Source organism: Gymnoscopelus microlampas (genome assembly GCF_963454915.1).
Source record: "Gymnoscopelus microlampas genome assembly, chromosome: 23".
Taxonomy (NCBI): Eukaryota; Metazoa; Chordata; class Actinopteri; order Myctophiformes; family Myctophidae; genus Gymnoscopelus; species Gymnoscopelus microlampas.
Genome location: NC_139960.1, coordinates 11,331,848 through 11,347,174, shown reverse-complemented (window position 1 = coordinate 11,347,174; position 15,327 = coordinate 11,331,848). Strand labels below are relative to the sequence as shown.

General features: G+C 42.6%; 1 protein-coding gene across 1 annotated transcript; it reads right to left on the bottom strand.

Annotated features, from left to right (window-relative positions):
- Positions 1-84: 84 nt before the first annotated feature.
- wnt7ba (wingless-type MMTV integration site family, member 7Ba) lies at positions 85-14,980 on the bottom strand (the record flags this gene model as incomplete). The annotated part of the gene is made up of 4 exons (XM_084049746.1): positions 14,889-14,980; positions 11,095-11,321; positions 3,964-4,235; positions 85-564 (listed from the first exon to the last, which is right to left on the bottom strand). Exons 1-4 carry the CDS (start codon positions 14,969-14,971, stop codon positions 85-87), a joined length of 1,062 nt encoding a protein of 353 aa, XP_083905872.1. The 5' UTR covers positions 14,972-14,980.
- Between the last annotated feature and the right edge of the window lie 347 nt (positions 14,981-15,327).

Below are 15,327 nucleotides of genomic sequence, written 5' to 3'. Positions count from 1 at the left end.
CCCACCTCCTTGCGGTGTTGCCCTTATCTCTAGTCCCCTGTTCCCTGGTCTCCCCTTGAGCCCCTGCCCATCGCTCGCTCTCCTTTACTTGCAGGTGAACACCTCCGATTTCTCGCTGCAGGTGTTGCACTTGACGAAGCAGCACCACTGGAACTTGCAGTTGCACTGCCAGACGCGCGTGTACTGGTGCGTGTTGTGGCCCCGGCCGCAGCACATCAGGTTGCAGCCGTCCGTGAACGGGGAGGTGCCGTTGCAGAGCCTGCCCTGCGTCCCCGTGCTGCCCGTCACCGCGTCCTCCTCGCAGTAGTTGGGCGAGCGCTCCAGGTACACCAGGTCCGTGTCCGTGGGCTTCTGGTAGCCCCGGGCCTCCTTGAGGCGCAGGAAGTTGGGCTGGCGGAGCCGCGAGGCCCGCACCGGCTCCACCTGCACGGCGTCGCTGTAGCGCTCCTTCAGCAGGTAGCCGATCTCCCGGAACGTGGGCAGAGTGGTCCAGCATGTCTTGGTGGTGCAGGAGCCCGACACGCCGTGGCATTTACACTCTAGCATCATGCGTTCCTCCAGGATCTGAACACACAGAGACAGAGAGGGTTGGAGTGGGTGCACCTAGTGGCTGTGAACCTCACATCTGTAAAGGCATGGTTACCATGGTTAACCACTTAAGCCATTAAGACCTGAGGCCGCGGACCCCCCATCTCAAAATATTTTGTTCCAGGGACCTCCAGATCGAAGCATAGATTTGAGTTACAAATGTTCACGATTTTTCAAAAATAGCAGATCTACAAGCTCGTAGCGCGGCACTCGGTGCCGCGCTACGAGCTTGTAGATCTGCTATTTTTGAATAGCCTAAGAAATCTGAAATGACACAGATGCGTCCCCGGTTTTAATGGGTTAAGCCCTATGTACACTTTGCAGTATGACGATTAGCGGAAATAGATCTACAAGCTCACAACGGGAGTGAGCTTCTTTTAATTTTTTTGTTTAAATAACTGTGGAATGTATAATTTTGGTATACATGATGTCATGCCATTACCAAATGCGGCTGCCAGGTTGAAAGTGGTTAAGTAATCAGTTCCTCATTCGTATGTACCGTACTCTACTTGTTTTGTATTCAAAGCGTAGACCAATGTGGCCTCGCACATCCACAGTACATTCATTGCGATTGTTGTTTTCCATTTCTTTGTTTTTCGTCTGACAGCACTCGGTGCTGCGCTATGAGCTTGTATATCTGCTATTTTTGAATAGCCAAAGTGTAAAAATAATGATTTTCAGCTCAAATCAAAAAGTGACACAGATGTGTTCCAGGTCTCAACCCAACGCAAGCCGGGCACCCTCGTTTTTCATTGCTCTGGTTTTAGCTCTAGGACACCAAGGTATTTTAAAAAACTTTAATCCTGGCATCTCTATTTTGGGACAATTTTCTAAAACAAAAAAAGACAAAAGAAAGGTGGTTTGTGACACGTTGTGAACTTGTAGATCTGCTAATTTGGATTAGGCTAGAACAAAGTATATAGCGCTCAAGTGGTTAAGGACACCAAGATATCTACTGTCATGTGGACTAAGTTCCACATGTATCAGTAGTACACATTTCACATGCCTAAAGTTGATCACAATGCCAACTTTGTGTCAAAAACTTGGGGAAAAAATAACTTATAACCAAAAGACTGTAGCCTATAATTAACTCTACCTTTCTTAAGACCACGTAATGGACAGGAAAACTGACCCGAGCTTTCAATGCAACCGTACGTGTATAAAATTACACCGCGGTTAGAGCAGGATTTATATTTTGATACCTCACAGATAAATCCAGCTGACAAAAGCTACAGGTCACTGCCACACAAGCTCACATTTTAAAGTTGTGACACACTGAGCTTGAAATAGAAAACCGCCAGAAGTTTTGACAGTAGATGCATTATCGCTGCCATTATCTGGGATGTGAAAGGCAATATGATTGCCGAGTGGGCAAGTATATAATCAGAACATGATGTAGCCTAGCGCTGACAGGCGGGGACCGGCATTATCAAATCAGCAACTCTATATCCGCGCTGTCTTCCTCTGCGTTGATATCGGGTTTGGGGGAATTGGCTCGCGATTTCGGTTGGTTCAGCGTGTGCAGTGGTGCAGAAGCAAAGGTTTTGGTGCTGCCACTGAGAGAGGAAGAGAGATAGACTTGCAATAATATCTCGTATCCTGACTTAATGCTTGGTAATTCAATGAATGGAGCGCAGGGCCGTGGCACAACTCCCACTTGGCAGCGGTGACTGGCTGGCCTTGCATTCCTCACGGGCACACATTGAAAACCTCCGCTTTGCACCGGCTTAATTTTATTAACAAATTATGTGTCCGTATGAAGTACCATGATTACTGTTTATTCCCTTGCCTAAACATGAAGAATGGATTTATTAAGCCTAACTAGTTGATGCAACAATTAGTTGTGAAGAAGATTTACTTGTGTGTTTTGAAATACACCAATCCAACCAAAAATAGCAGATCTACAAGCTCACAATGCTGCAACGCGTTATAAGCTTGCAAATCTGTTATTTTCGGTGTACACTACACAATGCACAACCAAATATAGCCTACAATAAATCAACTATTAGCCTACACAGGCGCGGGTAAGTCTTGCAATAGAATAAAATCTATTCAGCCACTTGCAATTTTCGCAGGGTTGCAACATCTATTATAGTATTGATTCCAGAAAATATTATCAATAGCATCTGTAACTACACATTTAACTTAATTGATAATAAGCTGAGCTTTGACTTTAATAGCACTGTGCTGTGCTGTGCTGTGTAAAAAATGCCTTCGGTGTTGACCAGCAGGGTCTGTAAATAATTTGATGACCGGCAGCGGTTCCGGTAGGAGACACAAAGAGTCTCCTTTGTGTCTCCTACCGGAACCGCTGCCTACCGGTCCGCTGGTCATCAAATTATTGGCTTAGGAATGCGACAAAAACAAAAAAATATCCATAAATTCAAGTCTCCATTAGGTGGCTAATCCATAGAAAAAAAGTATTTTTTGGGGTGAACTATCCCTTTAAAGCGGCAATCCATAAGTTTTATGTCCTACCCGGGATTCAAACCTGCTTTCTACCGCTGTTTAAAGAATTGCCACTTGTCCATGGGAGATATTGCACTTCAGGCAGCACTATTACTATGTCATTTTAACCAATCCTTACGCTAAATTGTATAAATACAGGGTGTTATAATGGTGTTTATAATGAGGACATGTGCGGTCTCCCTACTCACTTGATGCAGAGATTGCCCGATCTATTTTCGCACGTCATAAAAACTTTACTAGTGAAGTTTCACGTTGATTTACCGATATATATATATATATATATAAAATGAAAATAGAGCTTTTCTCCATTATTATTCGATTAGCCCATTAAGACCAGGAAGGGAACGGTGTTTAAGATTTCTTTGGCTATTATAAAATAGCAGATATACATAGCGCTGCAGCGAGTGCCACGCTATGAGCTTGTAGATCTGCAAAGAAATATATATTGTTTGTTTTTTTTGCAAATCTTTGAAATAGTTTTTAAGCAAACATTTGTAAAATATGTTGTTCCAGGGACCCCCCAGAAGCAAAGATTTGAGTTTCAAATGTTCGCTTAAAAATATATATATATTCAAAGATTTGCGTCACAACGTTCGGGACGGCAACTAGCTCGCTTTAAGCTCGCTCACTGGTCCCTCGCGTGGCTCCAGTTCGCTTGAGACCTGCGCGCCTCCGCCATGGTCCGAAACCGAAACGGAGCTTTTTAAGTCATCTCCGTCGGTATAGGTCAATATGTCTCGATAACACCCAATGAACGGTCTGATAAACCCGCGGGGTAGGTCAGTATGTCGCCTATACTTCGCCCATTCAATGGTCTGATAAAAAACGTGATAATCTCCCATTCGATGCATCGATAGCATCCCGAACGGGGTGACGACGGACGGGGTCAAGTTTTTTTTTGTTTACCTTCCGCCCCGCCTCGTTGTTGTGCAGGTTCATCAGGCGCCGGGCGTTCTTCTTGATCTCGCGGGCGTCCACGAAGAGGCGGGAGAAGTCCACGCCGTACTTGACGTCGGCCGAGCAGCCGCCCCACTTCCAGCCCTCCTCCTGGTCGTGGTAGCCCTGCTTCTCGCGGTCGCAGCCGCACTGCGACAGGTTGCCCTGGCTGCAGGCCGCGGTCACCGCGTGGGCCACGCCGGCCGCCGTGATGGCATAGGTGAACGCGGCCTCTTTGCTTCCTATAGGAGAGAGGGGGGGGGGACAGAACATGGATCATTCATATCGTCGCTGTCGGCAGCATAGATCAGTGGTTCTCAACCTTTTCAAGCCGCGACCCCCCCAAAATAATCATATTTGAACTGGGGACCCCCCAAAAATAATGATATTTGAACTGGGGACCCCCCAAAAATAATCATATTTGAACTGGGTACCCCCCAAAAATAATCACCAAAAATAATGATATTTGAACTGGGGACCCCCCAAAAATAATCATATTTGAACTGGGTACCCCCCAAAAATAATCATATTTGAACTGGGGACCCCCCAAAAATAATCATATTTGAACTGGGGACCTCCCAAAATAATCAATTTGAGTTGAGGCATTACATTTAGTTTTGACTGTTCCACAGATAAATATTGTGAAAATAGCTGAAATACAAGCACACAAAATTGCCTCTGTCTTATATTATTTGACAATTTGGCCAATGTTTGACCAGTTTTTATAGTATAGTTTGTCGATTACTTTTGATGCAGTAATGGGCTTTTTCTTTTCTATATTTTTTCTCTTATTTTTTTGTCTTAAAAGTCCTTAAATTGTCACTTCACTGTCATCTGGGAGTGGGGACCCCCTCAAAATCATGTGGGGACCCCCCTGGGGGTCCCGACCCACAGGCTGAGAACCACTGGCATAGATATACAAACCTAGATACCTCATTGGCCTCTGCAGTTCATTGGAGCGACCTGTATCGCGGCCGCCATTTTGGAGAAGGCAAGCTTCCTGACTACTAGCCAATCACAGCTCGTCTTTTCCGGGAATCTAGCTGTATAAAAATGTCCTGTTATATTTTTATACAACTAGATTCTGACAAGTCCCGGAAAAGACGCGCTGTGATTGGCCAGTAGTCAGGAAGCTTGCCTTCTCCAAAATGATGGCCGAGATACAGACGCCTCGGAGCCCTGAGGAGGCGTCTACCTTTATATGACTATGGTCGGCAGTGGTGTAAAGTAACTAAGTACATTTACTCAAGTGCTGTACTAAAGTAACATTTTGAGGTGTTTTTTTTACTTTCCAATTTTCTGTACTTTTACTTCCACTCCATTACATCTCAGAGGCAAATATTGTACTTTTACTCCACTACAATTATTTGAAAACTTTCTTTACTTGGTTACCTTTTAGATTTAGATTTGTATCACTAAACATACATTAAGCACTTAAGCTCTATATATATTTCGGCAATTTGAAAATAGACGAAATGCTATTTTCAAAAGATTTTTATACATTTGGAAAACTTGAATGAGACATTCAAGTTATGAGTACTTTCTACTTTTGGTACTTTAAGTACATTTTGATGCCAATACTTTTGTACTTTTACTCAAGTAAAGTGCGAATTCCAGACTTGAAAATGTAGTACTGTATATATATATATATATATGTACATATATATATATATATATATATATACAAAGATTTGCACCCATTTTCACTATTTTCTTTTTTCAAAAATAGCAGATCTACAAGCTCATAGCGTGGCACTCATGTTTATAAAACCCAAGTAACCACTTTCACTCTCAAAAAGTTTAAATCCAGAAAATGGCACATCTATAAGCTCACGTAAGCTTTTAGATCAGCATTTTGTTTGCGGTTTTTTTTTGTTGGCGCAACTCTCTTTTGTGACAAAGTAGGGCATTCATTTATTAAAAACAAAGTTGAAATATGTAGATACAAGGGTTCTTCCCAACAGCTACATAGTTTCTTTTTAGTTCTTTTTTTTACTGCGTTCTTGGGAAATCATTGCCAGACATTCCCAAAGGGACAATATTTTGTCAAACGTTGCATGGAATGGTTTTGGAACTTGGTGGTTCACCACAGCCCTGTATACTTTGTTGTACGACAAATAGCAAAAATAGACGATCTACAAGCTCACAACACGTTGCAAATCAAAAGTTTTGATTTGAATCCGGTGAACTTTTGTGAAAAGTTTTGAAAATGTCTTGCCTGTATGGCTTAAAATAGGGACACCAGGTTGAAAGTGGTTAATAGAGATTAGAATGTACCTTGCAGAACTTTTGCAAGATAGATGCAGGGTAGTTTCCTAAGCACTGACTGCTGTAATTATTCCAGCTGCAAGTTTGACTTAATTTGGACAAGTGTGTTGTTGTGGATTATTAAAGTTTTATGTCCTTGTCCGACGAAGAGAGCTAATTGTAAGTGTTAAGGCCTTTGCAGACAGGGCACAAACAGCTACCACTCAGTCAAGAGGGAATGGCCAGCGAATATGTAAGGCTTATGAGCTTCCGGCAGGGCTTGTGAGCCTGTTGGTGACAATGTAGTGACAGCACTTCCAACCACTGCAGATGTGCTAGTTATATTCTATTAACATACTCTACCAGGTATACTCTTGGTTGCTTGTTTTTGCAGAAAATGCACTTAAGACTTCTGGTGATTAGTAGTTTTCGTTCCCTACCTATGTTGAATGCACTTATTGTAAGTCACTTTGGATAAAAGCGTCTGCTAAATGACTGTAATATAATAATGTAATGTACCATACAGATTGGTAAAAACAACATTTTATTCATTCAAATAAGTTCTGGATTGCAGCTTTAAAATCCCATTGTTGCTATACTGCCACAATGGCACTTTTTTGCTTCTTATTAAATCTGCTGTGTTGTCTGAGGAAATATAACATTGTGAAAGAAATGGAGAATTTAAAAGTAATCAAGCTTTCTAAATCAACATGAAGGGGAAAGTTTAGAGCTACTGCTCTGGGTTAGCCTGGGGAAAACCACAATGGAATCTTTGTAAAATACAAAAATATCAAGCTGACTTTAGGAGTTAAACAATTCAACAAGTGTTTAGCCATGTGTTTAGCCTATTGTGCCTTGCTGGTAATACTTGATCTAACCCAGCAGGCATTCCCTGTTTGCGGGCAAAGAGAGACTATGGCAAGGATTTAAAACGTCTTTCCATTTCTCAGAAGCTTCAGTCCAAGTGGGGAGGCACAAGTGACATCTACTGGTAGACCAGAGAAGTCTTGAGTGAATCCACACTGCCAGCGGTGGAAAGTAACTAAGTGCATTTACTCAAGTACTGTACTTTTAAGTACAATTTTGAGGCACTTTTACTTAACTTGAGCATTTCAATTTTTTTGATAATTTATAGTTTTTACTCCACTACATTTCAGAGGGGAAATATTGTACTTTTTTTACACCACTACAATTATTTTAATGCTTGTAAAAGTATTTTTATATTGTGACTATAGTACTATATTATTGTATAATATAGTATTTTTTATCATTTGAAAACAAGTCCACTAGGACTTTTTTGTGTAAATCCTTTTAGACCAAGTGTATGACTGTACTCGTGCTGTTTGCATTTATGTCTAATAAAGTATTCAATCAATTCAATCAATCAATGATATTGCTACTTTTACTTAAGCAACACATTTGAGTACTTCTTCCACTACTGCATACTGCTCCGACAGCAGTAGAACTACTGTATCACAGTTGAGCCTCTGATGCAGACCAAGTGTCTGACAGACTCTTTTTTAAAACAATTTGAACCCTGACGTCCCTATTTGAGGCAAAGATTTGGCACAAGTCCTCACGTTTTTTTAAGATTTTCAAAATAGCCGATCTACAAGCTCACACCAAGTTGCGATACAAGTCATTGTGAGCTTGAAGATCGGCTGTTTTGGAATAGGCGAAGCATAAAATAGGGCTTAAGTGGTACAGTCCAACATCATTATTGCAAGTGATACTGCTATGTTGAATGCTGAAATAATTTGTGGCCGGGCTTGACTGGGATGTTCCCCATTGTGAGGTTCACAAGTCACCATTTGGGTTTCAAAATAAACACATTTATATACTTATTTATGGCATAGAGAGGAAATGCAATCATTGGCATTGCTTTTGGGCAGTGCAATCGGATATCCTCCGTCCCCAATCAAGATAATGCCGGGCCTGCGATCTTCTCAACGGCCCCCGAGTATTAATGCATGGCGTCTCTGGTAGAGGCGATTGTGATGGCAGCCTTCCAACCTGACAAACTCACTCCCGAGAAACTGTTGGACCCGCAGTCCCCCAAGCCCCCCCCCCATCCATAACTCTTAACAAACTCTGAAGTCTTCTCTCAACAGACTAAATCTGCGGCCCATTCGGAAATATTGCGGAAATATTGTATAGTGAGCGTTTTTCAAGGCATCGGGCCCTCTGCTATGGCCAGACAGCCATCTCCCGGCAATATGATTTGTTTTGATTGTACAGCGCTGCATGCAGGGTTCCATTGTTGCCATCCAGCTGCTGTAGCTGACTTCAATTAGTGGTTAGAATGAATCTCCCTGGTCTTTCTCAATACTTAATGAGTTCACAGGCCCGGCAGGTCAATCAAGTGAAGCGGTAAAGACACGGAGAGAGAGTCGAGGGGGTGAGGGGGGCAGAAGTTTCCTTTTTTTTTTGTTGAAAGGGACACAAATGAGAAGAGGAGCCAACGTTGCTCATTATTGATCATCGATTCATCAAGCGAGACAGATTGAGGTCACAGATTGAGACGTTAAGCCATTAAGACCTGAGACCGATTCTACAAAATGTCTTCTAAAACCTAACAGGTTTTTTTTTAAACCTATGTTGCTAGTGGTTCTCAAACGTTTTCATGTCAAGGACCCCCAAAATGATATGTATTTGGCCGCAGACCCCCATCTCAAAATATGTTGTTCCAGGGACCCCCCAGAAGCAAAGATTTGAGTTAAAAATGTTTTCTTTAAAATATATATATATTCAAAGATTTTTCAAAAATAACAGATCTACAAGCTCGAGCTTGTAGATCTGCTATTTTTGAATAGCCAAAGAAATCTAAAGTGACACAGATGCGTTCCCGGTCATAATGGCTTAAACACCACTGTGATTTTACATTGTTAGTGGCTCGTGTAGCAGTTACTAGACGAGATTGAAATGAGATTTACTGGTCTGGAATGTTCCCCGCAATGCCAATGTCAAGCCTACTACATGGATGAGTGTCTCTATTAGCCCTTCCACACACACCGCGGGAGAACGAGATACGTTTCTTCCGACAGAAAGGCATAAAGTTATCCAGCCGTCTGTCTCTGACTCCCGTCAAAGGGGGGAAGTGATTGTTCCCAGTGCAGCTGGATTAAACGCAGTTCCAAACCCACAGCGGACCGCAACAAAACATGTCAGCCTGACAGAAAGACACTTTATATAAGAGGGTCCACGTTAGGAGCCGAGCGGAAGGCTTCTGTGAGACAAACTTATCTGGCGAGGAGGAATGTTGAGAGTACGCGTACGTTTTTGGGGGTGTTTACAAATCGCTCGGCTTTGATTGGCAGGCTCTCCACCGATGGCATGCTCAGATAGGCCTTCTGCCATCTTTCGTGTTGGGGGCAGTTTTGCTTTTGCTTTTTCACATTGAATTTTAAGCCAGAACCGCCGTGACAGTGGGTTGTCACAAATGAGAGGTGACAATGAAGCCACATGGAGCAGATAATAGATTTAAACGCCTTCAGGACACGGGCAACAAGGCTTCGAGTTTCAACATGTTCCTGTCAGTAACACGTGGAGGCAGTTCGTTGTGGTTATCGCCAGTGGGAAGTGGAACTGCTGTGCTTTCAATTAAAGTTTTCACCACCCATCTGAAAGGCAATTTCGTCAAACCTAAGTTGAACTGTACGCAGAGGGAAGTGGAGCAGTACCTTTGACCAAACGTTCTAGAACAGTATGAGTGGAATTTTTCAGACGTATCAACTTTACACCACAACATTTTTATCAACAAAAATAAAAAATAAATGGTAGCTCTACAAGCTCACAGGTGTGACACGTTGTTAGCTTGTAGATCTGCTGTTTTTGAAATGGGGCTTAACTACATGTAGCCTAGCATCCCTATTCTGGGGGGGAACATTTTGGTGAAAAAAGCTCACAATGTGTCCCAACACCAAGCGTTGTGAGCTTATAGATCGGCTATTTTTTCGCCGAAGATATTTCGTTTAAAGTGCCAGGGGCTCCCTTACAAGATTTATATTGCGAAAATGTTTCAAAAAGACTCCAAATTTAGAAAATAGCAGCTCTACAAGCTCACAACACGTCGCATCGCACCGCGTTGTGAGCTTGTTGATCTGCTATTTTCAAAAGTGGTTAAACTGATTTTGATGCTATATCAACACATTTAGCTGGGGACCTCCTGGAACCCCCTCAAGGACATCTGGGGGTCCCTGGACCCCACTTTGAGAACCAGTGATGTGCAGTAAAGTGCAATACATGCTCCTTCCGAAGTTTTCAGAAAGGGAGGTGATATAACTACACATTGACGTCATTCGAACTCCTGCACCCCCCCATATGTCCCGCCTCTCCGAACCAGTTCTGAAAGCCCGTCCAAAACGGCGGGTTTTTATTCTGACGTTGGAAGGAGCATGGTGAACGGGGTGTTACCGCCCTATATCTTCGCCTCTGGGCCGGTCTCTCAGAGAAGTAAGGACAGGTAAATCCTTCTGTTATTTAGTACCGTGTAGGTGCAAGGACTGACGTTTCGACGCAAGGTGCATGTCCGTAAGTCATTCATATCTCATTTGTCCTAAAGTGGGACCTTTTTAGAGCTTTGTAAGGTGGTATAATGACTATGATTTTCACCTGTGAGTTCTACTTTGATGACAGCAATCAAGTGTATTCGGGTGTACATGTTCCCTTGGACAGTTACATCGAGAATCAAAACTGTTCAGATAACTCCTCGCTACAATCCCTCTAGACATACTTGCCAAATGACACCCCTTCTCTTGAGGTTTTGTTAAAGAAAATACAAAGGAAAATATTTTTTTTCTTTTTTTTTTGTTTCTTTTTTTTTTGCTGACAACAGCCAGTGTCAAACTGACTGACCTACTCTCAGCTCTTGTCCAAAGACGGTCCTTTCTCCAAGGGCAGAGCAGTTCCACCGGCCGTAGCGGAACTGGTACTGGCACTCGTTGATGCCCAACTGGGCCCCTTCGCCGATGACGATGATGGCGTCAGGGCGGGTCTGGCAGAGGGCTCTCTGACGGGGGGCCAGCCCCGGAATCTTGTTGCAAATGATGTTAGCCCCCAAAGCTACTACAGAGGACAGCGCCCTACAGGCGGGGGGGGGGGAGAGAGAGAGAGGGAGAGAACAGGAGAAACAAAGCCACATCAAAAGACGAGTTTCATTGACTGTCACACGGCGAGAGACCGAAAAGCGTTCAGATGTATAGAGGGAGTCGGTTGGGGCATCAGACGTAGTGTAAGTGACCGCCCCGCAAAGCGAGACACAGAAAGAGACCGTTGTCTTGCATTTTGATAAGAGTCTATACAATACTATCTGGAAACCAGGAGGAGAGACATGAGGAGACGGAGAGAACGGCAATTAAACTTGGAATGCGTACAACCTGATACCGTCTCACAAAGGTTCCTTTAGAGTGAAATAGAGAGACAGTTTTGACATAAAGACACGGTAATCGGCATGGATTGAACTCTTGACTCACCAAACACAAATCTTACCAACCAGCGGGAAACTAAGGGTTTTGTCCACCGGCCGCAGTGACCGGTGCGTCTGGACATTCGCCAGCCGCTTTCAATCGTTTACCATGATCTCAGTTTTCTCAGGTTAGGACAAAAACCTGATCATGATTGGCTAATGGGCTTATCTGTGGTGCATGTGGTGACAGCTACTTGTAACCACATGGGCCGTTAAAGGTCCATCTGGTTGCATTTGTACCCTATTTAGCACTGAGGACTTTACTGTGTAATTTAATTTACCAGGCTTTGGCTGGTGAGTGGTGTTGAATTCAACCGCTGGACAGAAAGGATTTCTTCAGTCAGAATTCAAAGCTGTATACTTTGATGTAAAGAACAGTTATGTCATCATGACCTACAGACAGACACTGTCTGTTCTTCATGACAACAGCCAGTCTGTGGATCTGAAAATGTAAAGACATTATGTGATCAAATAAACATAGGAGGAGCAGGGGGAGGGACTTTAAAACCACCCCCCAGACCACACAATGGGTGGACTAATCTAATTGACTTTAATAAAAACATGAAAGAAAACAATAGTTATAGGATGTGGGTCCAACTCACTCCAAACCATCTCCTTGTGCCTCTCTCTCTCTCTCTCTCTCTCTCTCTCTCTCTCTCTCTCTCTCTCTCTCTCTCTCTCTGTTACAGAAAACATGACCAACCACAGCTATTTTAAGGCCCTGGGCCTTGCCCTTGTTATTATGAATGAAATGCATGTATGGTGCAGCAATCATCCCCTCTCTCTCCAGAGAGGGTCTGGGTCTTTTAATGTCATAAGAAAAGAGCTCATTACATAGGCCTGTTCTCATATAAGACATAGCACGAAAGGAGGCCATAATGCAACGGGGGACATTTTACTCCTTTCCATATGCAGCTTCCAATTATAACGCTTTCCTGACGAGGTGCGCCTGTGACAAAGCGGTTGTGTTGTAATGCGCAAATCCCTAAGATCGGGTTATCTCATCAAATGCACCCACAATGCATGTAGCATGTATAGTATATAGTTTAGTTTAGTTAAGTTTAGTTAGTATAGTATAGTATAGGGGTCTTCAACAGGGGGTCCGGGACCCCTAGGTGGTCCTCAGAGCTACTACAGGGGGTCCGCCAAATCTTTGTGTGTGATAGGATTTTGTTTTTTTACATTAACCACTTGAACCCTAGAATTCCTTTTCTGAGGGGAACATTAGCCGAAAATAGCAGATCTAGGCTATTTTTGGCAAAGAGGCTATAGGTGTAGAGGGAAAAAAGAGCAGACTATGTAAAAAAAATAAAAAAAAATAATCTGAAACACAATTTTATACAATATTGAGGTGGGGGGTCCCTGCTTCATCTCTCTCTCAGCTAGGGGGTCCTTGGCCTGAAAACGTTGAAGACCCCTGGTATAGGGGGAAATCATGATCATGAATTGCTATCTACTCAATCAGCTGGGTTGAGCTGAAACCGAATTTCAAGCAAGTAGGTCAATATTATATTACCTAATTATCATAACCAAGCTGTTTAACCACTTAACCCCCATATGGGTAACCGGAGTCACTCAGGGCTCAATACTACTGTCTTTTCTGTTTTCTGTTATTGTGGGGAAAGCCTTCGCTGAAAATAGCCAATCGGCAAGTTTGCGCCCGTTGCAAGCTTGTCGATCGGTTATTTTCAGCGGAAGCTTTCCACCACAATACCGATGCTGGGGTTTAAATGTTTAATGATAATATACCAACTATAAGTTATGAACACCCTGAACAATAGGTTAGAAGAAGGGGGAAAAAAGCCCAATTAATCCAACAGGACAGCATTAATTCCCAACACTTTTAATAATGACATTGGGGAAGCATTCTATGCCCCAGCTATAGTAACTACTGTTTACTGTACATTTTCCTTCTTGAGTAACACTCATTTATATGATGTTTTTGTATAGTATTGTATATTGTTGTTTGTCATTAAATGTTTCGATGAATTGAACACACATGGACCCCAATGGAAACAAGCCATATAGTGCTTTCTTGGGTTTAATCCTTTTAGCATCCTTATGTATTGAACTGTACTTTCTGTGCTTTTTTCTGCAAACTGTTAATAAACTATTCAATCAATCAATCACCCCGAATAGACTATTAATTAAAAAATAAAACACTCTTAATGTGTGTTATGGGTCCACGTGGTTACATTTAGTTACTAGTGCACTGCTTGAGTAAAATGATAGCATATATAGGACACTATTTAACAGGATTGTGCTTTCTGCAAGAGTAGCCTATACCAACTCAATCAACCGCCCGATTACGCACCAATTTACAGGTGCAAAGGTCGGGTCACTTCAACTTGTATTTTGCTTAAGCACTTGAATTCTATATATACAGTATAGCCTAGTACAGTGTTTCTCTAACAGTGGGTCGGGGGCTATTATTTGTGTGGGTCGCGGACACATTTTTATGGGTCGCAAGTGACATTTCCTATTTGTTTTTTAATCATTATTTCAAAAGAAAAAAATCCCCAAAACAAATTCCAAGAAATTTCAAAAGAAAATTCCACAAAATCTAAGAAAGTCCATACATTTGAAGAAATAACTTTTAAGAAGTAGTGGGGAAAATAGTCGATCTACAAGCTCACAACTTGTGGCATTGCAAGGCATTGTGACCTTGTAGATCTGCTATTTTCACTATAGTTTGGGTCCCTAATTTCTCTTTTGGGTCTGGAGCTCAAAAGGTATATCTATGGTAGATACAGTAGGATGTAATAATCAGTGGTGGAAAGTAACTAAGTACATTTACTTAAGTACTGTACTTAAGTACAATTGTGAGGTATTTGTACTTTACTTGAGTTTTTCCAATTTCCAATACTTTTACCTTTACTCCACTACATCTCAGAGGCAAATATTGTACTTTTACTTCCACTGCAATTATTTGAGAACTTTAGTTACTAGTTACTTCTCAGATATAAATTATGATATAATAAAACATACATTAACCACTTTTAGCCCTATTTTATACATTTTGATGCCAACACTTTTGTACTTTTACTCAAGTACATTTTGAATTCTGGACTTTTACTTGTAACAGAGTATTTTTATATTGCAGTATTGGTACTTTTACATTTGAGCACTTTTTCCACCACTGGTAGGATGTAATAATGATGATGATAGGCGTGGATCAACCTACAGGTAGCTACCGCTGGTGAGGATGAGGAAGATCTGCGGGTAGTAGACGGACAGCAGCGCACTGCGAGACGACACGATCAGCATGGTGGCACATTGAACACACAGCGGAAAACAGACGAAATGTGAAGAAAATATATCCTTTTCTTCTTTTGTGTATTTGTTGTTGTTTTTTTAAAGTCCGTGAGTAAGTGAGTGAGTATATATATCACGCGGCGTGGTGATGCTCGCTGTTTCTTATCCCGATCCTCTTGTTGTTCCCTGGAGGAGAAGCTCTTTAGTTGTCCTCCTGCTGCTCTGCTGATGGAGCGTCGGTGCGTAACGGCAGCAGCAGCTCCGAGCGCCCCTGATGTCCATGTGCCGAGAGGACTGATCTGACCGGCCAGGCGGTCACTGCACTGGCCCTGTGTGTGTGTGTGTGTGGGGGGGGGGGGGGGGGGGGG